Source organism: Ochotona curzoniae, unplaced genomic scaffold, assembly GCF_017591425.1.
Source record: "Ochotona curzoniae isolate NIBS_2020 unplaced genomic scaffold, NIBS_Ocur_1.0 scaffold_4505, whole genome shotgun sequence".
NCBI classification, from domain to species: Eukaryota; Metazoa; Chordata; class Mammalia; order Lagomorpha; family Ochotonidae; genus Ochotona; species Ochotona curzoniae.
This window is the reverse complement of record NW_024467118.1, coordinates 3,280,713-3,302,391: the sequence shown is the minus strand read 5'-3', so window position 1 is coordinate 3,302,391 and position 21,679 is coordinate 3,280,713. Positions and strand designations below refer to the sequence as shown.

The following is a 21,679-nucleotide window of genomic DNA, read 5'->3' as shown; positions in this document are numbered from 1 at the left end:
TGGAGAGGACGGCGAAGGGGGCGCGCGGCCGGGGGTCTCCGACGGTAAGGAGTGCGGGGTGTTTCGCTCGGGCGTGGACACGGAGAGCCCGCCGGCTCTCTCGCCGCTCCACGCGAGTCCGCGCGCACCTGCCCGAGACCGGACTCCGGAGGGAAGGGTCATTGGTGGAGATTCGGGGCCTGGGCGTCCGCGCTGGGCTCGGTGGGCCTGGGCACCTCCTGGCCGACCCCGCGGTGGGGAGGAGGGTCTGGGATCTCGGCATGGGCATTCCGGGCCGCCTGCGCCGGGGGTCCGGGCGTGCCGAGCGCCGGCCGGGCGCAACGCCTGGCTCCCTTCTCCCCCAGCAGGTGCCCCGTGCGTGCGCTGGGCTGGCATGCACCCCGGGGCAGGGCTGGCACGCGGTGGTTGTATGCAAGTGAGAACGGGATCCGGACCGGGTTATGGTGAGGACGGGTGCTGCGGGAAGGTCTCTTCCCATCTGAGAGGAGGGGAGACAGAAGTCCTGACTTCTGGTTCCCCCTAGATGCTTGCAGCAGCCAGGACCCAGGCACGCGGCAGGAACCCAGCTCTTTGCATCATCTGTTACCTCCCGGAGTGTTCCCTAGCAGCACCAGAGTGGTGATCGGAGCTGGAACTCAGCTGGGCCCTCTGATCCGGGGTACGGGCCCCAGGCAGCCTTCTTAACCCCGCCCCCCCAATGCCCGCCCCATGTGTGGGTTTTAGAACAAAAAGAATCCTAGAGCCTAGTCCAAAGGGGAACCTCTTCATTTTTACAGACAGAAAACCAGAGGCCTAGAGTTCCCATCCGTCCAAAGACTGCATTGAGCATCTACTGGGTCCCAGATAGCAAGCATAGCAAGCGATGTAGTCGTGTCTCCACCACACAGGGCAGGGTTCTTGTCACAGTGAGTTAGGGCAAAGATGGAGGAGAAACCTGGCTGCCCGTCACACCTGGTGCATGTCTTACGGCAGAGCCTGGCTGTTGGGTCCCCTGGCCTCTCTGACATGCGCAGTAGACTGAAGAAGGTATGATCGGAGGAAGGCTTTACCTGGGCATGTATGGCATGGGTCATGGAGTCAGATTCTCTCAACTTGAATCCTGCCTCTGCCCTTCCTTGAGCACCAGTTTTTGGTGTGGGACCCTCTCCGTCCTGGGGGGCAGGTTATCGCTGTGCCATAGACCAACCTCAAACTTGTAAGCTGTTTTATAGTTTTGAGGGTCAGGAATTCAGGCAGGTGTGCTTACGTCAGTGCTTGGGTCTCACATGGTGTCAGCCAGGGTCGCTTTGATTGTCATCTAGGGGAGACTGCCCTGGAGAGTTCAGCTGGCCCGGAGTGGGGAGGGATGGCTAAGCCCAGCCAGGTCCTTGCCTGCTCTCCGCTCGCCCCTGCAGTTCAGCCTGCAGGCAGCTGAGGTCCCCCAGAAGCAGTGTCCCATAGAGTGTGGAGCTTGTTAGCTCCTAAAACCTGGGCTTGGGAGTGAGCCCAGCCTCCAGCCTTCCTCCCAGCAGCTTGTACCGGGCAGGGCAGGCAAGCGACAGGAGACTGGGCTGCATGCCTGGTGGGGAGCGGCTCAGAGACTGAGCAGTTTCCTTTTACCCCCGGCCCTTGTTGTCCTTTGTTGCAGGTGGTGGTCCTGGCTTGTGGGTGGCCCCGGGCTTGACTCAGTCAGGTGTAGAGGGCTTAGCTTAGCGCCTGGGAAGTACAGGCCATCTGTCAGATTATTGTTGGGGTTAATTACTGGACGTTTTCTTCCTGACTTGTTTACAGAGCGTGTAAGAGACAGTGGAGCAGGAGAGTGAGGGCCCGGGGTCTCTGAACCCGGGTGGGCTTGTGTTGGTTTTGTGATCTCTGGCAGGTTGCCCCGCCTCCCCACTTCTTGACTGTCTTGGAAATGAGTTGAGTTCCTGTACAATTGTTGAAATTCTAGCAGAGGTCTGTAGTGAGCAGCTAGTAATAAACCAGGGAGCCTTTTCCCTGTGGGCAGCCGGGCACAGGGGCAGGTAACAGGATCTGTCAGCTCTTGGCTTCCTTCAGATTCAGCACTGGGGACAGTTCCTAGCACCTGGCACCACGCCTTGGTTCCTGGGCACTTGTCTGGGCCAGGCTGACCATCCCAGGGCACTGCTCTTGCTCCCTGTGGATGACATCATCTCTAGTCCCAGACCTGGAGGTGGGGATACCACCCCCAGCTCTGCTCATTAGAAACCACACTTTTGGTAAGGAAGTGGGGCGATGAAAGGAGCCATGAGGAGAGAAGAGGGGCACATCTCGGAGAGTTCCAGCTGTGGGCCCTTACTACAGACACTCGGCAGAATGAGATTTGGACCTGGTGGCGGAAAGCTGGGGTGTGAGTGATTGTCCCGGACAAGAGGAGCCGGCTGAAGAGCTGCGTCCCAGAGCACTGCCATTTCAGAGCTGGGGTGAGGCAGGGACAGGGTTGGTGTGTGGCCTAGACAAGGGCAAGGAGCAGGGACCCCGGGAGCCTGAAGAGTGGTGGCAGGGGGAGCTGGGGGACAGAGCTTGGCCCGCAGCCCTGCTGCCTGGTGCAGGAGAGCTAGGGAGCACGGTTTGTGGGGAGGTGTGTGTGTGTGCAGGAGGAGGAGGTGGGAGGAGGTGGGAAGGATGGGGTGGGGTGGAGGAGGTGGGGAATCGAGTGTGTAGGCAGCGGAGGCAGAGGGGGAGGAAGCACAGTGCAGGTGCAAGCTGCTGTTGTGCAGGACCGTGAAGGTGATGAACCTGGGGGAGGATGAGGCACATTTCCAGGAGGTGGGATCCTGAGAGAGGGCAGTGTGCTTCGGAAAGGAAGACGCACACTTCCTCCTGGGAAGCTGAGGGAGTGAGGGAGGTGGGAGAAGAGTCGCAGGCTGTCCACGCCAACTTGCCCTTCCTCCCGAAGACAGAGTTAGGAAAGGGACCAGCTGGGTGGGAAGGAAGAGAGTGTGACGGAATTAGAATGGCCACTGTGCAAAAGGTATAGGGAAGGTTAAAATGGCATCACTACTTGTGAAGAGGTCAGCCAGCATGAGCTGTGACGGGCACGTGCTGTGTGCCAGGTCAAGGGGAATCAGTGGTACCCCCAATGCCTACAGCAGCGCTAGTTTGCCTCATGGACACCGGCGTGAGCACGGTGCTGTCAGAGGGCCGTCCCAGCGTCAGACTGAAGGAGAACGGGGAGAGTCGGGAGGGAAGCAGGGGCCGCCCGGAAGGTCAGGCTTCGTGGAGGTGGAACCAGGCCTGTTCGTCGCTGTGGCCCTGTAGCCCGGCACACTGTCCTCTGTCACGGGCAGAGGGTAAAGGATGGCCCTCGACAGGGCCTGCGGGGGCCGTTGGCCCACGTCTGTGTCGATGTGGCTGAGTCCCGGCCCTGCTTTGCTGCGCTTCCCCGCTTCCTGCTGCTGCGCCCCCTGACAGGCGGTGGTGGCTCAGGTCAGATCCCTGCCACCCACAGTGCAGACACGTGGCTTCTGTCCTGGCCTGTCCTTGGCCTGACTGTGTGGCATTTGAGGAACCTGCAGATGGGAGAGCTTGTCTCTACCTTTCAAACAACATGCGCACATATGTACACACACATATACGGGAGGGAGGGGTGTCCTGCAAGGCTGACAGCCACCCACCCCCTTGGACATGGCTACCTGCCCTTCCCGCCAGCCACACAGGGCCCCGCTGGCTGCCCGTCCCCTCTGTCGTGGGCACTGGTCAGTCCTTGCCGTACCTCCCGCAGGTGTGTGCTAGGCATGTCAGCAGCTCCTCACAGAAGCATGTGTGGGCAACACCTTGATACTGGCTCTCCTTGTGGCAGGTGCAGCTGGTCACTCAGGCCTTACACGTGTTGCTAGATGTGTATTAGTTTGTTTTTTTTTTGTCATTTTCCTAAGACATAAGAAACGTGTGTCATCTTGGTTATAATCTAGGTTTCTGCTGTCAGATACAGGGGGCATTTAAACGTGTTAGAATTTCAGACCCTTAGCCATGCGCACAGTGTGGAGGACACATCCACCCCGTGGAGAGTGAACCTGTAACACAGGTGTCCTGTTCCACAGCCTAGGCCTGGACACCCAGGAATGAGTGACAGGGTGAGGTGGGGGACCGTGAGCGGGACGCACAGATGCCAGGCGGCTGGCGGCCACGTCACTGAAACTCTCCCGTGCGTGCTTCCCCGCAGGTCTGGCGCGGGGTAGCATGGACCCTGTTGCCGCCCACAGCTGCCAGCTGCTGCAGCAGCTACACGAGCAGCGCATCCAGGGCCTGCTGTGCGACTGCATGCTGGTGGTGAAAGGCGTGTGCTTCAAGGCGCACAAGAACGTCCTGGCGGCCTTCAGCCACTACTTCCGGTACGTGTCCCTGCGGGGAGAGCGGGGTGGAGGGAGCTGGCCACCAGTGGGCGGGGAGCAGAACCAGGCCTTTCTTTAAGCCTTGATTCTTCCTTACTTTAGTCCTTTTTTTTTGCTTCGGGTTATTACAACTCTGGTATTTAAAGTCACCTGAGAGTGAAAAAAGGCTTTTCACCAGAATGTATCTTATTTTGATACTTTGTCTTTCATTTTAGTCACTGTAATAATGAATTTCCGTTTTCTGAAGTGATTGATAGGAATATTTCTGTGAACAGGAACGGGCACTGTGGCATAACTTGTCAGGGCAGCCCTGTGATGCTCCAGTCGCTGAATTAAGGCTCAGACATGGCACGCTGGCAGGCGCCATGTGCCGTCAGCTCGGGCCCCGACGTAGCAGCTTCTGTCCCTGCGCAAGGTGGTCCCAGACGCCTGGCTTTGCCGTGGCCTCCAGGAGAGCTAATTGTGTGACCGCTTGGTCGGTGTAAACTGTAGTCACTCGTGGCTGTTTGGGGGACACAGCTGACTCTGACTCATTCGCCTGTGAACTTGATGTGTTCCACTGGTGAAGTGGCTGGATTCTTTGGTCCCTTTTCCCCCCTTAATTAATAGGAATTTTTTCACTGTTGGTTTGTGGACCATTGGGTTGCTGAAAAACCTGATAGCCAAGCGTATACATGACAGGTTACAAAATGAGTGTATACCAAGGGTCAGCTGGCTTAGCCAGTTATGTTTGCAGAAGTTTGGAAGACAGTTAGATATGGAATGTTGGTATGTATGTATTTTATGGCTTGAAATATATCATTTGTCAGTAAACAAAATACTGAAATGTGTATCCTTTAGTTTTCTATACTCTATAATATGCAATATGTATGGACAACTACACTTCGGAAAAATATTTAGATCTTACTGGTAATTATTGAAATCCTCTTGGTGTATAATTTATCAGCCATATTACTGTGTGTAATTTGTTTTTAAGTTGCAAATTTTTAAATATTTCCTTGAGAAACAAATGAGCAGAGAAAGACAGGAGGGCTCCCATTAGCTGGTTCATTCCCCATCTGCCGGCAATGGCTAGCGCCAGGCCAGAGCCAAAGCCAGGACCTGGAACTCAACATGGGTGGCAGAGCCCAAACCACTATAGCCAGCCCCCACTGCCTGCCAGGGCGCGATTGGCTGGATGATGGAGTCTGGAACCAGAATGCTACAGAAGGCTAAGCCTGGGGGCTTCACCACCCAGCTAGGTGCCCACCTCTAATGTATAAGGTTAAGGAGAGTATTTCAGAGCTGTACTTTGAGATCTGTTCTCAGAAGTTCAATACCCAACGTATTAACTCATCTGAATTGCTTAACTGAACGGTCAGCCAAACTGTTACGTTTGAAATCAGCCCTTGTGGAAGGGTAAACTATTTAACATTGCTGTGGAGTGATATTCATAGATGTTACCAGCCTGTGTAAGCACTGACACGGTGAACAAACCCCCTTCCTGTTATCAGGAGCCTCTTTCAGAACTCGTCCAGCCAGAAGAGTGACGTTTTCCACTTGGATGTTAAGAACGTGAGCGGCATAGGGCAGATCCTGGACTTCATGTACACGTCTCAGCTGGACCTGAACCAGGACAACATCCACATCATGCTGGACACGGCACAGTGTCTGCAGGTTCAGAACGTCCTGCATCTGTGTCACACGTTCCTCAAGTCGGCCACCGCAGAGCAGCTGCCTGGCACCCCTGGGAACGGCACCTTCTCCCTGCAGGGGGCGCTGAGCCCTGAGAGCCCTTGTGTCCTGAGTGACAGCTACCCTGCTGCCTTGCTGCAGGAGTGTGCCACGGACGCTCAGCACGGGAAGCCTGGGGACGAGTCACAGTGCCCTGCGCCGCTGCCACCGGTGAGCCTGCCCCATTCCACGGGGGACGGGTCCAAGCAGGCCCCCGAGACCCTGGATGGCGGCTGCAGCGACCTGCCGTTCAAACAGCCGAGTTACTACTACAAACTCCGGAGCCTTTACAGCAAGCACTACTACAAGCAGGCCGCCTGTCCGAGTCACCAGCGCACCATCGCGCAGCCCTTCACCTTCAGCTCCAGCTCAGACGCCACTGTGGAGAACCAGCCCTGCGCCGTGGGCCCCTCTGCCTGCCTGCTCGAGTCCCCCGAGCACCTGCCCTCCAACTTCCTGGGCCAGCCTCTGAGCGAGTCCGCCCCAGATCCCGAGCCGGACGCCGGCTGCCAGCAGCCTGCCAAACAGATGAGGCTCAAGAAGGCTGTTCACCTCAAAAAGCTCAGCTTCCTCCAGTCGCAGAGGCGGGTGGAGCAGGCAGCTGACACAGCCGAGGCCCAGCGAGTATGCTCCGCAGGTGGGAACCCTGGAGAGAAAGCTGGCAGCCAGAGCCCCGAAGTAGGAGCGGAGAAGGAAGGCGGGGACCTGGCGCCTTCAGACAGCGTGGCTGGCACCAGTGAGGCCGAGGCCCCCGAGGCTGCCAGCTCGCTGGAAGACCCAGCGCAGGCGCTGCAGCCGCAGAGGCAGTACGTTTGCGAGCTGTGTGGGAAGCCCTTCAAGCACCCCAGCAACCTGGAGCTCCACAGACGGTCTCACACAGGTACCAGGGGCGCCCCGCCGGGCCGCGCGGCCTGGTCCACGAGCATCTGTGCCGCTGCGTGGGGAAGCCGCCGAGGCGCCAGGCCCGGTCAGAGCTCCGAGCCGCCTTTGCAGTTCTGCGTTTGGTGATGGATCTCATCTGACAGGGCTGCAAGTGATTCTCTTTTAAAAAGTTGCCATCTTTTATATTTGGATTTCCAGTTTTATATGCTGAGTTGACCATCTCCAAGCAAGTATAGCGTATTATTTCAAATTTTAAAGTGATAACTTAAACTTATGTTTAGTTTTCTCTACATTTGGATTAAGTTAAGATTTGTTGTATTTATTGATTGGAAAGATAGGGCTACAGAGAGGGAAAGACAAAGTCTTCCTCCACCGACTTCCACTCCACGTGGTCCCAGCAGCTGGGGCTGCGCCAAGCTGAGGCCAGAAGCCCAAAGTTCCTTCCAGGTCTCGTGTGTGGGTGTCCAGGTCCGAGTACTTGGGCTGTCCCCCGTTGCTTTCTCAGGCCCTTAACAGGGAGCTGAATCAGAAATGGAGCAGCCAGGATTCCAACTGGCACGCATACAGCGTGCTAGCACTGCACGTGGAGGTTTAACAGGCTCTGCCACGGCACTGACCTTAAGGTTATTTTTGAAAACATAATGTGGATTAATTCCAAAATAATTTAGTTGGAGTAATTCTAAAAGTTCTCAGAATTAATAAATGTCTGATTTTAAAAGTTGTGATTTGGGCAGTAGAAAGGAAGGGTGGCTCCGTGGCACTAGCGGTGCCAGCATTTGAGGAGTGAGCCAGCAGGTGGGAGAGCTCGCCCTCTGTTTCTGCTTCTGTCTATAAATCTGCATTTCAAATAAAAAGACGTATAACATTTGTAGAAGATCACCATAAGCATTTGATATTTTCAGGTGAGTTTCCTGCATTTTAAACACTGCAGTTTCGATGTCTGAAGTTGTAGTCTTTCTCAGTTGTTTTTTAAGATCCTATACACACACAGTGTGTTGCAGAATACTTACATGTTTCCTATAATTAGACATGATAACGTTGATAGCACAATACATGTTAGCAGATGCTTTATAAACTTGGAAGTCATGTGTGACAGGATGCTTCCAAAATAACTGCCTGCCCATGTGTCTCCCCGTGTGGTCCTCTGCCATCTTTCACTCTCTCTCACTCTCCCTCTCTCTCCCCCCCTCCTTCCCCTACTCTCTCCCATTTCATATCTGTTCTATTTATTTGGAAGGCAGAGTTTGAGAGAGATCCTCCCGCTGCTGGTTCACTCCCCACGTGGCCACCGTGGCCCGGGCTGCGTCAGGCCGAAGCAGGGCGTTTTCTAGGTCTGCTAGTGGCTGCAGGAGCTCAAGGACCCGGGCGTCCTCCACTGCTTTCCCAGGCTTGGAAGTGGCGTAGCTGGGACTTGAACCAGTGCCATGTAGGATACCAGCATTCAGCCATGACACCGGCCTTCTGCCATCGCCGAGCGCTGAGCGTGGGCCGTCGGGAAGGCCCTTGGGGGACTGTTCCTGCTGGGGCCTGTCACGCTTCCATATGGTGGCGATGGTACAGACCCCGTGCTGCCCCGAGACAACATGCAGCGTTCTGCTGGCTTTTGTCTCTTGCAGCCTGATCGTCGCAGTCTGTTTTGTTGAGAAACCCAGCCATTTATCTGTTTTTTTTTCCTTTAAGGTTTTTTTTTTTATTTGCTTGAGAGGTAGAATTACTGAGGAAGGGAGCTAGAGAATCTTCCAGCCTCTGGTTCACTCCCCAAATGGCTACAGTAGCTAGGCCGGGCCAGGTTGAAACCAGGAGCCAGGAGCTTGTTCCGGTCTCCCACGGTCTCCCAATAGCTTGAGCCATTTCCATTGCTTTCCCAGAGGCCCTGGCAGTGAGCTGGATCATGAGTGCAGCAGCCAGGACACGAACCAGCAGCACAGGATGCTGACATCACGGGCAGAGGCTTAATGTACTTCACCACAACCCTGGCCCCAGCCTGTTTGTCTTTAAAGAAATGAAGCATGAAAGTCTGTTTTGGAGAGCCCTTCCAGGAGTGTGCGTGCCCACAGTGGCATTAAGGATAGCTGGAGTTGTTTCCCGCCCCTTTTCTCGTGCGTATGGAGCAGGGTGGACTAGAGGCTGTGTGCCAGGTGACTGTCCTTCCCCTGGTGGCCAGAGGGCCATGCGTTGCTGTACTGTGCAGTCATTCGCTCCCCTTACGTGCTGTGAGCAAGCGGGGCAGGCCCAGGTGGGTCCGTGTTGTGCAACAGGAAAGCTCGTCTTGGATTCTCAGCTGAAGCAAGGGCATGTGTCTGAATCCTCAGGCTGCTTTGGGGGTGCATAAATGCGGATCGGTTCAGCCTGTGGGCGTGGCTTGAAAGGAAGTGTGGAGAGAGCCCTCCACGGGCAGTCCCCCTGGAGCCAGGGCAGGCGGCCATGGGGACAGTGGGCACGGGAGAGAGCAGGCGGCTGCGAGCCTCCCACGCCCTTCGCACGCCGAGCCAGTGGGACTGTGCGTGTCGTGGTGAGTTTACAATTTGTTTTCTGTTTGCTCTGTTTTAGGTGAGAAACCTTTTGAATGTAACATTTGTGGGAAGCACTTCTCTCAGGTGGGAATGCTCTTCTTCGCTGTTGGTAATCAAACCTGTGACCAGTGCGTGCTTGTACGGAGAGGCCGTGCTCCTGTCCCTGCGGGAGGAGCACCGTGAGCCTGGACCTGGAGCGGGGGTGCAGGACACCGTGCTTGTAGTTCAAGGGCAGAACGAAGGGGAAACAGTGTGTGTCTGAGTCCTCAGACACCCTTCCCTGCGGAACAGGGGCCCAGCCTCTCGAAAGCTGTCTGGTCCCACTGGGAGCAGGGTGTCCCTGGAGGCTGGGGACAGTGCCACGTCTTCTTGAGCTCTGGCGGTTTGCAGGCTATTGCAGTAGAGGCCGACAGTCGGAACTCCCAGCTTTTGCCTTCAGTTGCCCAGAGGTCACTTAGCAGTGGGCAGGTTCTCTTGCCCAGCAGACATGTCTCGGACCCTTCCGTGGGCCAGGCCCTGTGCTGCACACAAAGAGGACCTGGGACCTTTCTGTCTGCAGTGGGAGGTAGGGGGCTCCTTGCTGCAGGGGCAGTGTGGGCGATGCTCTGGCCCGGGTGCCAGGCTGGCAGGGCTGCGCAGGAGCAGCTGGTGCCTCCCCCATCGGAGGTGTCGTTCCATCTTCCCATGCCCTCCACCTGCTGGCCTGCTGGTGCCCACTGAGTCCTGGCACTCTCCTTCTGGTTGTGGCCGGGGCCATGTGCTGTTGTTCAGGACACGGCCGAGCACCAGCAGCCTTCTGGAAGACCTTGCTCTGCCATGGAGAGTGCTTGTCCTGCCAGCCACCTGGGTCACCTCAGCTGACAATCCTGGCCCTGAATGCCTCCCATGGGCCCTGGAGCCAGATGGGTCTACAGCTGGACCCTGCCCCAACCAGCGCTGACCACTCTGGCCCTGGATGAGCTTTCTGATGCCTTGCTGTGTGTTTCCTGACCTGTGAATGAGGAAAAGAAGCCCACTTGCCATGGGGGATGCGAGTGGGGTGAGTTCGTGGAAGGTGTGGGTGAGGCCTGGCCCACAGAAGCACTCTAGGAGCCTGCCTTCTCCCCGGGCCATGGCTGCCACCACCTCCTATGCCCAGCCTTGCTGTTCACATGCCAGTCTTCCCTAGGGGCATCATGGCTGCTCCGGTGTGGAGGAGGCATCAAGGGCTGGGCAGTTGTGTACCTGCAGTCACAGCATCTCAAAGCCTCCTTTTGTGAGTTTTTTTTTTAATTAATTTATTTTTATTGGAAAGGCAGATTTAAGAGTAAAGGAGAGAGAGAGACATCATCTATCTGCTGATTACTCCACAAGTGGCCATGACGGCTGGACCTGAGCTGATCCAAAGCCAGGAGCTTCTTCCAGGTCTCCCACATGGGTGCATCCCAAGCAGAGCCTTACTGCTGGTACTTTAGTACAGCGTTACCACTCCAGCTTTGGAGCCTGCAGGTAACCCTGAGTTAGTGTTAAAACTCAAGGCCGATTGACTTCACAAAATGTGAATCCGGGACTAGTGTGCGTGGTGAGTCAGTTCAGCGCTGTTTGCAGCTGCTTAGCAGATCCACAGTGAACGCTGCCAGGGCGGGGCTCGTGTTCATGTACCTAGATGAGTTCCACGGTGTGGTTTATGCAGCGAGGGCCGGAGGGGTGCAGAGGCTCCCCAGAACTGAAGACACTGGCTAGAGCCCAGGTGGTCGGGGCCAGGTCTCCTGCCATTGCTTTGTGTCTTAGAGCATTTACTGACCATGTGCACTCTCCTCAGAGGGGGAAACAAGTAACCAGTGTACCTTTTTTCTTCCTCAAAGTGTGTCTATTTGAAAGGCAGAGTTACACAGAGGGAAGGAAAGACTAAGAGAAAAAGAGATTTCCGTGCCTGGTTCGCTCCCCCCAAGGGCCAGCAGCCGCGTCAGCCATGTGGAGGCCTGGGCGAGGGCTTGCAGGCCTTCCCGTCGGCCCATTATCCACTGCTTTTCCAAGAGCAATAGCAGAGCTGGATGGAAAGTGGAGCATCCATATGAGGTGCCAGCATTGCTGGCAGAGAAAACCCAAAGCTGCTGTGGCATAGTGCCACCCATACCCTGCCCTGCTCTCTCTCCTTTCTTACAAAGCAGATGCAGTATTGCAAAGAATTGGTTCACACCACATTTGAACCATGAAGCATAGTTCACTGAATAGAATAGCAGGGGCCTGCTTCCACAGATGGGCAGGGATACGGTCCACAATGCTGGGTAACCCACTTAGATGCCTGCCGAGCACCTCTGGCCTTGGTCAGCTGGGCCGAGCAGCAGAGCGCCCCCTGCTGGTTGGTGTGTGCGTGTGCTGGCACGTCTCAGGGACAGCAGGACCAGAAGCAGAGTTCCCACACACCACTGCACACTTCCGGCTCTGCCATCAGACGGTGGCCGACTGCTCTGCCTGAATCTGTTTTTCATCTGGAAGAGATCCTAACCAGAGCCCAGCTGTTGGTGTGGCTGTGCTGTTTGGTCATTCTAGTGCAAGGCGGGGACCTCCCAGTACCTTCCTAGTTCCTTCCCATGCTTTAGGAAGTCAACCCAGGTTTTTCTTAAGTTACATTTGTCTAACTCAGTTGGCCAGAGCCCAGCGGAGCAGCTTCCTTCTATGTTGTGTGATCCATGAACTATCTGCAGTTTAGTTAAAGCACAGAGTGCAAGTGGAAAAGCTGCGTGTGGTGAGTGGATGCTGGTCGCCTGTACCTGATACCTTCACTTCCTGCCTGGGGTGTGCTAGTTCAGCCAGGAGATGGGAAACTACTAGATTACAGCAATGGAAGGTCTTGCTTAACTATCAGAGGAATTTGCAAGTTGAATTCGCCATCTCCTGAGCACTTTAGTCAGGTTCCTGTTGACCCTGGAGTTGGTTTGACAGTCTCCATTGCAGAGTTCCTCTGTGCAGAGCCCTGCTGGTGCCAGGAGCCAGGAAGGCCTGCGGCTGGGCGAGCTGGGCTGCCCCCAGGTGACGGCAGCAGGCCAGCCAGGAGAGCGTCCTCTGGAACGTCCTGGGAGTCCTCTGTCAAACCGGCAACTGGAAAGCACAGTTCTGCAGTCCGCATGCACAGTGCTTCTCTCTGTTCTTCAGGGACAGTGCATGTCCACGGAAGACACAGGCCTGCCAGCGCCCGAGCAGCCTCCCCGGGGTGCTGGGCCCCTTCACACAGGGAGCACCCCAGCAGGGGCAGCACAGTCCTCGTGGGCCTGTCATCCACCGTCATGTGGAAGTAGACAGGGCGCCTGGCTGAGCCCACCACCTGTCCTTGACTTTGCATAGCTGCCGTGCCAGCAGCGGCCTTGCTGATGGGCGCTCTCCGCTTTGCTGTTTTCACAGGCAGGGAACCTGCAGACCCACTTGCGCCGGCACTCTGGTGAGAAGCCCTACATCTGCGAGATATGTGGGAAGAGGTCAGTGCTGGGCCCACGTGCGGGTGTTGGGGGGCCCACGCGCGGGTGTTGGGGGGCCCACGCGCGGGTGTCGGGGGTCCCACACGCGGGTGTCGGGGGGCCCACGCGCGGGTGTCCGGGGGGGGGGGCCCACGTGCGGGCACAGCGCTGAGGCAAGCACTGTGTGGGCCTTTCCTCCCACCGTGGGGCTCAGGCTGCCAAGTGACACACGTGAGACGAGCAGTTAAAGATTAAAAGAAGTGTAGGATGAGTCAGAGGAAATGAGATTTTTGCCTGAAATGAGCAGCTTTATACTAAGACCATTCATTCCAAAACTCTGTGAGAGTAGATGAATGCCCCCCACCCCACCCCCTTGCTGGCTGGAGGGGAAGGGGTGCCCTCTGATTGGCTCCTGGTAAGACAGCAGTAGAAGGGCCACAGCCATGGGGCCTTCCCAGCCAGGAGTGCAGTGCGGGGTGTTGTGTGTGTCTGGGACGCAGTGTTCATAATTGTCAACACCTACTGTGTGTGAGATGCTGTGTTACGGGGGGACACAGCTCGGGGGTGCTGAAGTCCTCAAGTCAGTCAACCACCATGCTGTGCTGACAGCAGAGGGAGATGCGACAACTCGGTTCTCCCCTAGAATGTGGCATACTGGTGTGCTACCTGCTGTGGTGCAAAGAGCGAGCCTGGGGGCAAGTTCATGTCTGCCTCTGGCCTTGGCCTCCCCCTGTGGGGTGTGGGGAGAAAAATGCCTGCCTCACAGCACCAGGATGGTCGCCTATCACCCGGCACAGCTGGAGGGGCATATGTGTTAGTCTGTAGGTGTTGGAGGAGAGTGCGTGTTCCCTCGGGATGCTGAGGGCAGATGTGTCCACTGAGACCAGGCCAGAACTCCCTCGGGGGTCTGTTCAGGGCGTCCTCCTTGCGTGCCCCCCCTTGTTGGGGCTGTTTCAGTGTCCCAGTAACCCGTGGGCCACAGGCAGGGAGTCTCACCTTACCCTGGATTGGGAGACCCCCTGAGGGCATGGTGCTAGATGATCGGGAATCTGGGCCTAGACAACACAGCTAGAACAGACACTCAAGTTATTTTCTGCTTTCCTTAAAGAAGGGAGAAAAGGAAAAATAGAACATTCCATGCGCCTGTCATGGGAACTCGGGCCACTCCTGGCTCCGTCATGAGGCAGCATGGTGTCTCTGAGCAAGGGGAAGGACACGGCCTCCTGACCCGTGTTCACGTGCCTTTCAGGTTCGCGGCCTCGGGCGACGTGCAGCGCCACATCATTATCCACTCAGGAGAGAAGCCGCACCTGTGTGACGTCTGTGGCCGAGGTACAGGCGCTGCCTTTGCATGAGGCTTGCGATCGGACATGCCTGCCGTTCCCTGACACCTGCTGTCTCTCCAGGCTTCAGCAACTTCAGCAACTTGAAGGAGCACAGAAAGACCCACACGGCCGACAAGGTCTTCACGTGTGACGAGTGTGGCAAGTCTTTCAACATGCAGAGGAAGCTGGTGAAGCACCGGGTCCGGCACACGGGCGAGCGGCCCTACAGCTGTGCTGCCTGCGGTGAGCTGGACACCAAGCAGGGCCATGGAGACATGGGGTGGGGCACCTGGGTGAGCTTGACGCCAAGCAGGGCCATGGAGACATGGGGTGGGGCACCTGAGTGAGCTTGACGCCAAACAGGGCCATGGAGACATGGGGCAGGGGCACCTGAGTGAGCTTGACGCCAAGCAGGGCCATGGAGACATGGGGCAGGGGCACCTGGGTGAGTTGGACACCAAGCAGGGCCATGGAGACATGGGGCAGGGGCACCTGGGTGAGTTGGACACCAAGCAGGGCCATGAAGACACGGGGCAGGGGCACCTGAGTGAGCTTGATGCCAAGCAGGGCCATGGAGACATGGGGCAGGGGCACCTGGGTGAGTTGGACACCAAGCAGGGCCATGGAGACATGGGACAGGGCGCCTGGGTGAGCTTGACGCCAAGCAGGGCCATGGAGACATGGGGCGGGGCACCTGAGTGAGCTTGACGCCAAGCAGGGCCATGGAGACATGGGGCGGGGCACCTGGGTGGGCTTGACGCCAAGCAGGGCCATGGAGACATGGGGCGGGGCACCTGGGTGAGTTGGACACCAAGCAGGGCCATGGAGACATGGGACAGGGCGCCTGGGTGAGCTTGACGCCAAGCAGGGCCATGGAGACATGGGACAGGGCGCCTGGGCCCCCTGGTTCCAGAGGTTTATACAGAAAACTATCGGGAGCACTCATGGCTAGTTGTGCTAGGGCCTTTTCTTTCTTTTTAATTTTGAAATAACCACCTATTACTAAACTAGGACTACATAGCCAAGAATCCAATGTATAAATATGTAAATAGGTAGAAGTTCTAAATATGCAATGGGTCATCTGAAAGCTTCGGCCAGCTCTATTACAAGGCGTTGTGTTTGGGTCCTGGCTCTGCCCCCAGCTGCACCTGCTAATGAGCAGCGTGGGAAGCCACAGGCGTGGCTCAGGTGGCTGGGTCCCCGCTGCCCACGTGGAGACCAGCACTGAGTTCAGCCCAGCTGCTCTGGGCATTTGGGGATGAAGCAGCAGGTGGGAGAGTCCTCTCTTCTGTCTCATTGCCTTTCAAAAAGTCATGAGGGCAAGGTCTGTTGGTTGACAGAGTCCACCTTAGTGCAACCACACACTCAGACACTTGTTGCAAAGCTTTCCCGGAGAATCAACCAGCCTGTCTGCTTTCCATCTTCTGATGAGGCGGTCGCCATCCCTTGCTGGCCTAGGTGAGCTGGCAGTCATGTCCCCTGTGCACACCTGGGCCTGCTGTCCATTACCCGGACATCAGCAACTGAGGAGGCCCAGGCCTAGTATGTGTACTGCAAGGTCGGGCCACACATCCTGAGGTTTCCCTGTGGCCGGGTCTGAGTCTACTGGTCTGGTTAGGGGGTCCCGCAAGAAGCCTTACCTGGCATTACTGAAAACTTGACTTCAGGGTGTGCCAGCCAGTACGGGTCTGGTTGGCTCTGTTACGCCAGCCAATGCTCGTAGCAACGGATGAGCTGCCTGGTCAGTTCCACCCCAACCTCATACTTCCTGCAGACCAGCAGTTGCAGCAGCCCAGTCCAGCCAGCCAGCACACCTAGTCTTCACGCCTACCAGTAAATGCCAAGGACTAACACCCAAAATCCCCTGCCAGGCCAGCCCCCAGCCCCAGGTTTGCATGTACCAGATTCTGCTGCGTCCCATGCTGGCGCAGCCTGCACCCCTCTTGTACACACCCATAGATACTGCAGTTTGGCTTGACCCAACCTGCCCCCAGACCAAGCCCTCATGTATGCCAGCGGCTGCCCCCGTTTGTCTAAGCTGGAGCATCCCCAGCCCTGATTCTTGTGCTCACCAGAGGTAGGTACAGCCTAGTAAGGGAGGGCCTACAGTTTCACTGCCAAGCTTGGATCTCAAGCCTTCCAGGGGGTACTGCAGTCCAGCTTGTCGTGACCCACATCTGTCCTGGCACTTGCCAGTAGCCTAGCCCAGCCTGGCCTGCCCCCATTCCAGCTATCAGGTTCACCAGTGGAAACAGAGGCCAGCAAGGGAGTCCCCACAGTGTGTCTACCAGGCCTGCTCCAGCTCCAGGTGTTGCTCCTGCAGTAGGTGCTGTGTCCCAGTCTGAGATTGCCCACACCGAGTCTAGGCATTCATCAGCCAGGTGCTCTAGCCTGCTGTAGCCCACCCCCAGTTCCGCTCTGACTGACGAGTACAATAGCCTAGCCCAGCCTGGCTCACCCTCATGTGAACTGACAAGTGTTGTAATGCAGTCGAGCCTGGCCTACACCCCGTCCTGGCTGGCATTCATGCCTCAGACGTAGGCCAACAGGTCCTCAGCCCAGCCTGCTCTGGCCTGTGCTCATGTTTATCTGCAGGAGCTGTGGCCTAAGAGGGAAGTTCCCCAAATGCCCCCAGCAGGTCTCCTTCTAGCAACAGGTTTCATGTGTGCCAGTGGGTGCTGCTGCCCAGGCTGACAAGGTCAGCTCCCAGTCCTGGCGCTCGTCAGCAGGTGTTGCAGCCTAGCCCAGCTGGCCACCACTCATTCTGGCACTTGCTAGTGAGTGCTACAACATAGCCTAGCCTGGTCTGCCCGCAACCCCAGGCTGTCTCATCAGTGGGAGCTGCAGCCCAGCAGGGCAGTCCCCAGAGGCCCCTGCCGGGCCCATTCTCAGCACCAGGCCTCGTGCATGCTGGTAGGTGCTTCAACCCAGCCTGGCATGGCCCATCCATAGTCTTAGGTCTCGCTGGTGGGTGTACCAACCTAGCCTAGCTGGGTGCAGCCCACACTCTTTGCTGGTCCTCATGTATACCCATGGGTGTTGTGGCCTGGTACAGCCAATCTTGTCCAGACCCAGCTCACACAAATGCTGACAAGTGCTGCAACATTTTCTGGCCAGGCCTGCCCCAAGCCCTGGCTTTTGTGCTTGGCAGTAGGAGCCGCGGCCTAGTAGGGGAGTTCCCTAAGTTCCCCTACCAGGCTTGCTCTCATCCCCGGATAAGGCATGCTGTTGGGGTACCGTAGCCCTACTTGGTATAGTCTGCCCTCAGTCCCAGCCTTTGCATGCACCAGGCCTTCTCCCAGCCCCAGCTAGTGTCAGGTGGGTTCCAGTCAGGTGAGTTCTGTGGTTAAGCCTGGCTCAGCCTGTCTCCACCCCCAGCTCTTTGCATAAACTGGCAGGTGCTACAGCCCCATGGAGACGAACCCGCAAGGCCCCTACAGAAGGCACAGATCCTGTCCTCTCACACTGTGATGGGTGGTGTGGGCCATGTGCCTTCCCTAGCCCAGGTCTCCCACGAGGCGGGGTGTCCTGACCTGACCCAGACATGCCCTCCAATAGCTCTCTACACCTTTCTGTCTCGGCTCCCTTGCCTACCTGTGAGTGCAGTGGTCCTGTCTGTGAAGCCCCTAGAAGCCATTCCTCCCCTGTCAAACATGCCCTCAGCTGCTCCTACTCCAGTAGGGGTCTGGGGCCCCCCTCCCTGGGCGATCTGCAGCCCCTCTACTTGGCGGCCACGGGATGTACCCCAACCTAGCGTTCCCCACTTTAAAAAAATGCAGTGGCAACTATACCAGCACACTGGTATAGGTAACACCGATTTGGCATTAACAAGGTGCAGAATGCCCATAGCTCCTGGCTGCTTTTCTCCCAGCAGGGTAACACCCTGAGAACCTAGGCGGTGCCTATAGCTGGATTAAATGTTTATTTGAAAAAGTTTCACACAGAGGAAGAAAGAGGAGAGCTCTTCCATGTGCTGACTCACTCCTCAGATGGCTGCAGCGGCTAGAGCCAGGAGCCAGGAGCTTCTTGCGGGTCCCCCATGTGAGTGCAGGGACCCCAGCACTTGGGTCATCCTCCACTGCTTTGCAGGGCATGTTAGCAGAGAGCTGGATCAGAGGTGGAGCAGCAGAGCTCCAACTGGCGCCCATTGCTCCACAGCACTAACCCCTCTCAAGCAAATATTCTATCTCATTTAAAATATTTTTTAGGATTCATATATTTTTATTAGAAAGGCAGGTCAGATTTACAGAGAAAGATCTTTCATTCGCTGTTTCACTCCCCAAATGGTCTCAATGGCCAGAGCTGAGCCAATCCAAAGCCAGGAGCTTCTCCCTGGGAGCAGGTGCCAAGGCTTTGGTCCTGTCCTCCACTGCTTTCCCAGGCCACAAGCAGGGAGCTAGATGCAAGATGGAGCAGCTGGGACACGAACCAGTGCCCATACGGGATCCCAGTGCTATCAAAGAGGATTTTAGCCATTTGAGCCATTGCACCAGGCCCTCAAGTACATATTTCAAAAGAAGAAATTACATTATAAAAAAGGTATGCATGAATTTCAAGGAGTGTGTGTGTGTGTGTGTGTGTGTGCATGCATGCCACGTCAGCCTCCCTTCCCATGTCACTTCCCACACTCTTGAGGAGCGCTCCCCTGTCCAGGTAAGTCGGGGAGTGAGGCTGTTGGCTCCCCTGCAGTGTTATTTAGCATTTGCTTTTGGCCTTCCAACAGTGGCACTCTGCCCCTCACCTTCCCCACGCACACAGAGGCCCCTGAGAGGTGGGCATGGCGTGATGTTAGCGCTGAAGGCAGAGGTCCCATCAGGGCTGGGCGTCAGGAGAGGCGCAGGGCCACAGCAGCACAGCCGTCCGCTCCCGGGGGCGTGTCTGACACATCCCCCTTTTACTTTTTCCAGGGAAATGCTTTGGGGGCTCTGGGGACCTCCGCAGGCACGTGCGCACACACACCGGGGAGAAGCCCTACACCTGCGAGATCTGTACCAAGTGCTTCTCGCGCTCGGCCGTGCTGCGGCGGCACAAGAAGATGCACGGCAAGGCGGACGCGGCGAGCCCGCACGCGCTGGACGAGCTGGGCCCGGCCCTCGAGGCCTCGGACCTGGACAGGTCTCAGAGCTCCGACTCCTTCTCCCAGGACGCGTCAGGGACGCTGAGGCCTGTGCCGGTGAAGCTGCCCCTGCCCGCGGCCGAGAGCGCGTTCCACAGCCAGGCCGTGGGCTCCTACGGGAAGTTGCGGCCGGTGGTGCCGCTCCCCGAGGCGGCCGAGCAGGAGAAAGCCGGCCTGGACCCCGAGAAGCTGGCCAAGCTGCAGCTGCTGCCCACACAGCCACAGGCGTTCGCGTACTCGGACGTGGATGGCAGCGAGCCGCTGCAGGCCGACGGCACAGCCTTGATGCGCTCCTCTCTAGCTGCCCTGGACAACTGCGCCGACCCCATGGGCACACGGGCCTCTGCGGCCTACAGGACCTCCGAGGGCCAGTTTTTCTCCAGTATGACGCTCTGGGGGCTGGCCATGAAGACGCTGCAGAATGAAAACGAGCTGGACCAGTGACGTGGCCACATGTATGTCAGCCTCAGACCCCTCCCATACCGGGAAGAGGTGGCGACCCTCCCGCGGCTGGCGGCTTGGTGACCCCTGGAGCAGCACACAGCCCAGGAGTGCCCCGTGCCAGGATGGCCCGAGCCAGCCCTTTGCATCGGGCATGCTACAGGAAAGGCGCATGGACCATACAGATAGTATTTTTATATGTTTTAATGATCGAAATTGGTAGCATCTTGTATTTTTAAATATTTGCACAGATTTTATTTGTATATGAAATTCATAAGTTAATTTGAATAAGGCTTGCTTTTCCATACTGTGTGGAACATTCCTCCCCTGAAGCCGTGATTGTGCGTGTGTGGCTGGGGCTTCTGCACACCGGGCGGCCCAGCTTGGCTGTCGGCCGTGGACCTGTGTCGTGGCCTCCCAGGGTCCTCTCCAGGCTTTCCCTCTGTGCTCACAGAGCAGCACCAAGGGACATCTTTCCACGTTCTGAAAGGCTCAGGCGATCAGCTCAGCCTCTGACCACGCACATCCCCGGGCACCTGCCAGCGCCACTGTGCAGCACTGCTGGGAGACGGCGGGTGAGGCAGCATGGCAGCGCCACCGTGCGGCACTGCTGGGAGACAGTGGGTGAGGCAGCGCCACCGTGCAGCACTGCTGGGAGACAGTGGGTGAGGCAGCATGGCAGTGCCACCGTGCGGCACTGCTGGGAGACAGCGGGTGAGGCAGCGCCACCGTGCAGCACTGCTGGGAGACAGTGGGTGAGGCAGCATGGCAGTGCCACCGTGCGGCACTGCTGGGAGACAGCGGGTGAGGCAGCGCCACCGTGCAGCACTGCTGGGAGACAGTGGGTGAGGCAGCATGGCAGCGCCACCGTGCGGCACTGCTGGGAGATGGTGGGTGAGGCAGCACGGCAGCGCCACCGTGCAGCACTGCTGGGAGACAGTGGGTGAGGCAGCATGGCAGCGCCACCGTGCGGCACTGCTGGGAGATGGCGGGTGAGGCAGCACGGCAGCGCCACCGTGCGGCACTGCTGGGAGATGGTGGGTGAGGCAGCGTCACCGTGCAGCACTGCTGGGAGACAGTGGGTGAGGCAGCATGGCAGCACCACCGTGCGGCACTGCTGGGAGACGGTGGGTGAGGCAGCATGGCAGTGCCACCGTGCGACACTGCTGGGAGACAGCGGGTGAGGCAGCGCCACCGTGCGGCACTGCTGGGAGATGGTGGGTGAGGCAGCATGGCAGCGCCACCGTGCGGCACTGCTGGGAGACAGCGGGTGAGGCAGCACGGCAGCGCCACCGTGCAACACTGCTGGGAGACAGCGGGTGAGGCAGTGCCACCGTGCGACACTGTGCAGCACTGCTGGGAGATGGTGGGTGAGGCAGCGTGGCAGCGCAACCGTGCGGCACTGCTGGGAGACGGCGGGTGAGGCAGCACGGCAGCGCCACCGTGCGGCACTGCTGGGAGACGGCGGGTGAGGCAGCATGGCAGTGCCACTGGCCGTGGGGCCTTCACAGCCCTGCCTCCAGCCCCAAAGCCAGCGTGAGGCTGGGCAGCGGTGATGTCGGGGTCATGTCCTGGCTTGGCTGGGGAGCGGGCACAGCAAGGTGGGTTTAGGGACCTGCAGCTACCCAGCGTGAGCACCTGGGCTGAACTTGGAACATGGCACTGCCCTGGTGTTGACCTCCCATGGCCCGCCAGGACCTGCAGTCCCTTGGTTTGCCGTACCATGGGGGAGCCTTGCCACACCTCCCCACCCAACCGGGGAAACCTCCTCCCTGGCCTTGGCGCCTCCGCAGGGGCAGCTGCACCCCTCCCCAAGCACAGTCAGCTGCCACGCACAGACAGCACAGGAACATAAGAAAACAGCAAAGCAAAAAGGAAGCTGGATTCCTCCACCCAGAAATGACGGTGATGCCGATGCTTC

The 21,679-nt window shown here is 57.6% G+C and overlaps 1 protein-coding gene across 1 annotated transcript; it reads left to right on the top strand.

Annotated features, from left to right (window-relative positions):
* The first annotated feature begins 9 nt into the window (after positions 1-9).
* Positions 10-19,994, top strand: ZBTB49 (zinc finger and BTB domain containing 49). The gene is made up of 8 exons (XM_040966185.1): positions 10-44; positions 4,166-4,334; positions 5,828-6,927; positions 9,480-9,526; positions 12,824-12,897; positions 14,126-14,208; positions 14,283-14,444; positions 19,109-19,994. The coding sequence occupies exons 2-8, from the start codon at positions 4,183-4,185 to the stop codon at positions 19,759-19,761; spliced, it is 2,271 nt and encodes a 756-aa protein (XP_040822119.1). The 5' UTR covers positions 10-44; positions 4,166-4,182; the 3' UTR covers positions 19,762-19,994.
* The last annotated feature ends 1,685 nt before the right edge of the window (positions 19,995-21,679 follow it).

Coding starts and splice junctions, on each gene's coding strand:
- ZBTB49 (XM_040966185.1), top strand. CDS start 4,183: ATGGACCCTGTTGCCGCCCACAGCTGCCAGCTGCTGCAGCAGCTACAC. Junction 6,928..9,479: donor CCACAGACGGTCTCACACAG/GTACCAGGGGCG, acceptor GCTCTGTTTTAG/GTGAGAAACCTTTTGAATGT. Junction 9,527..12,823: donor GTGGGAAGCACTTCTCTCAG/GTGGGAATGCTC, acceptor CTGTTTTCACAG/GCAGGGAACCTGCAGACCCA.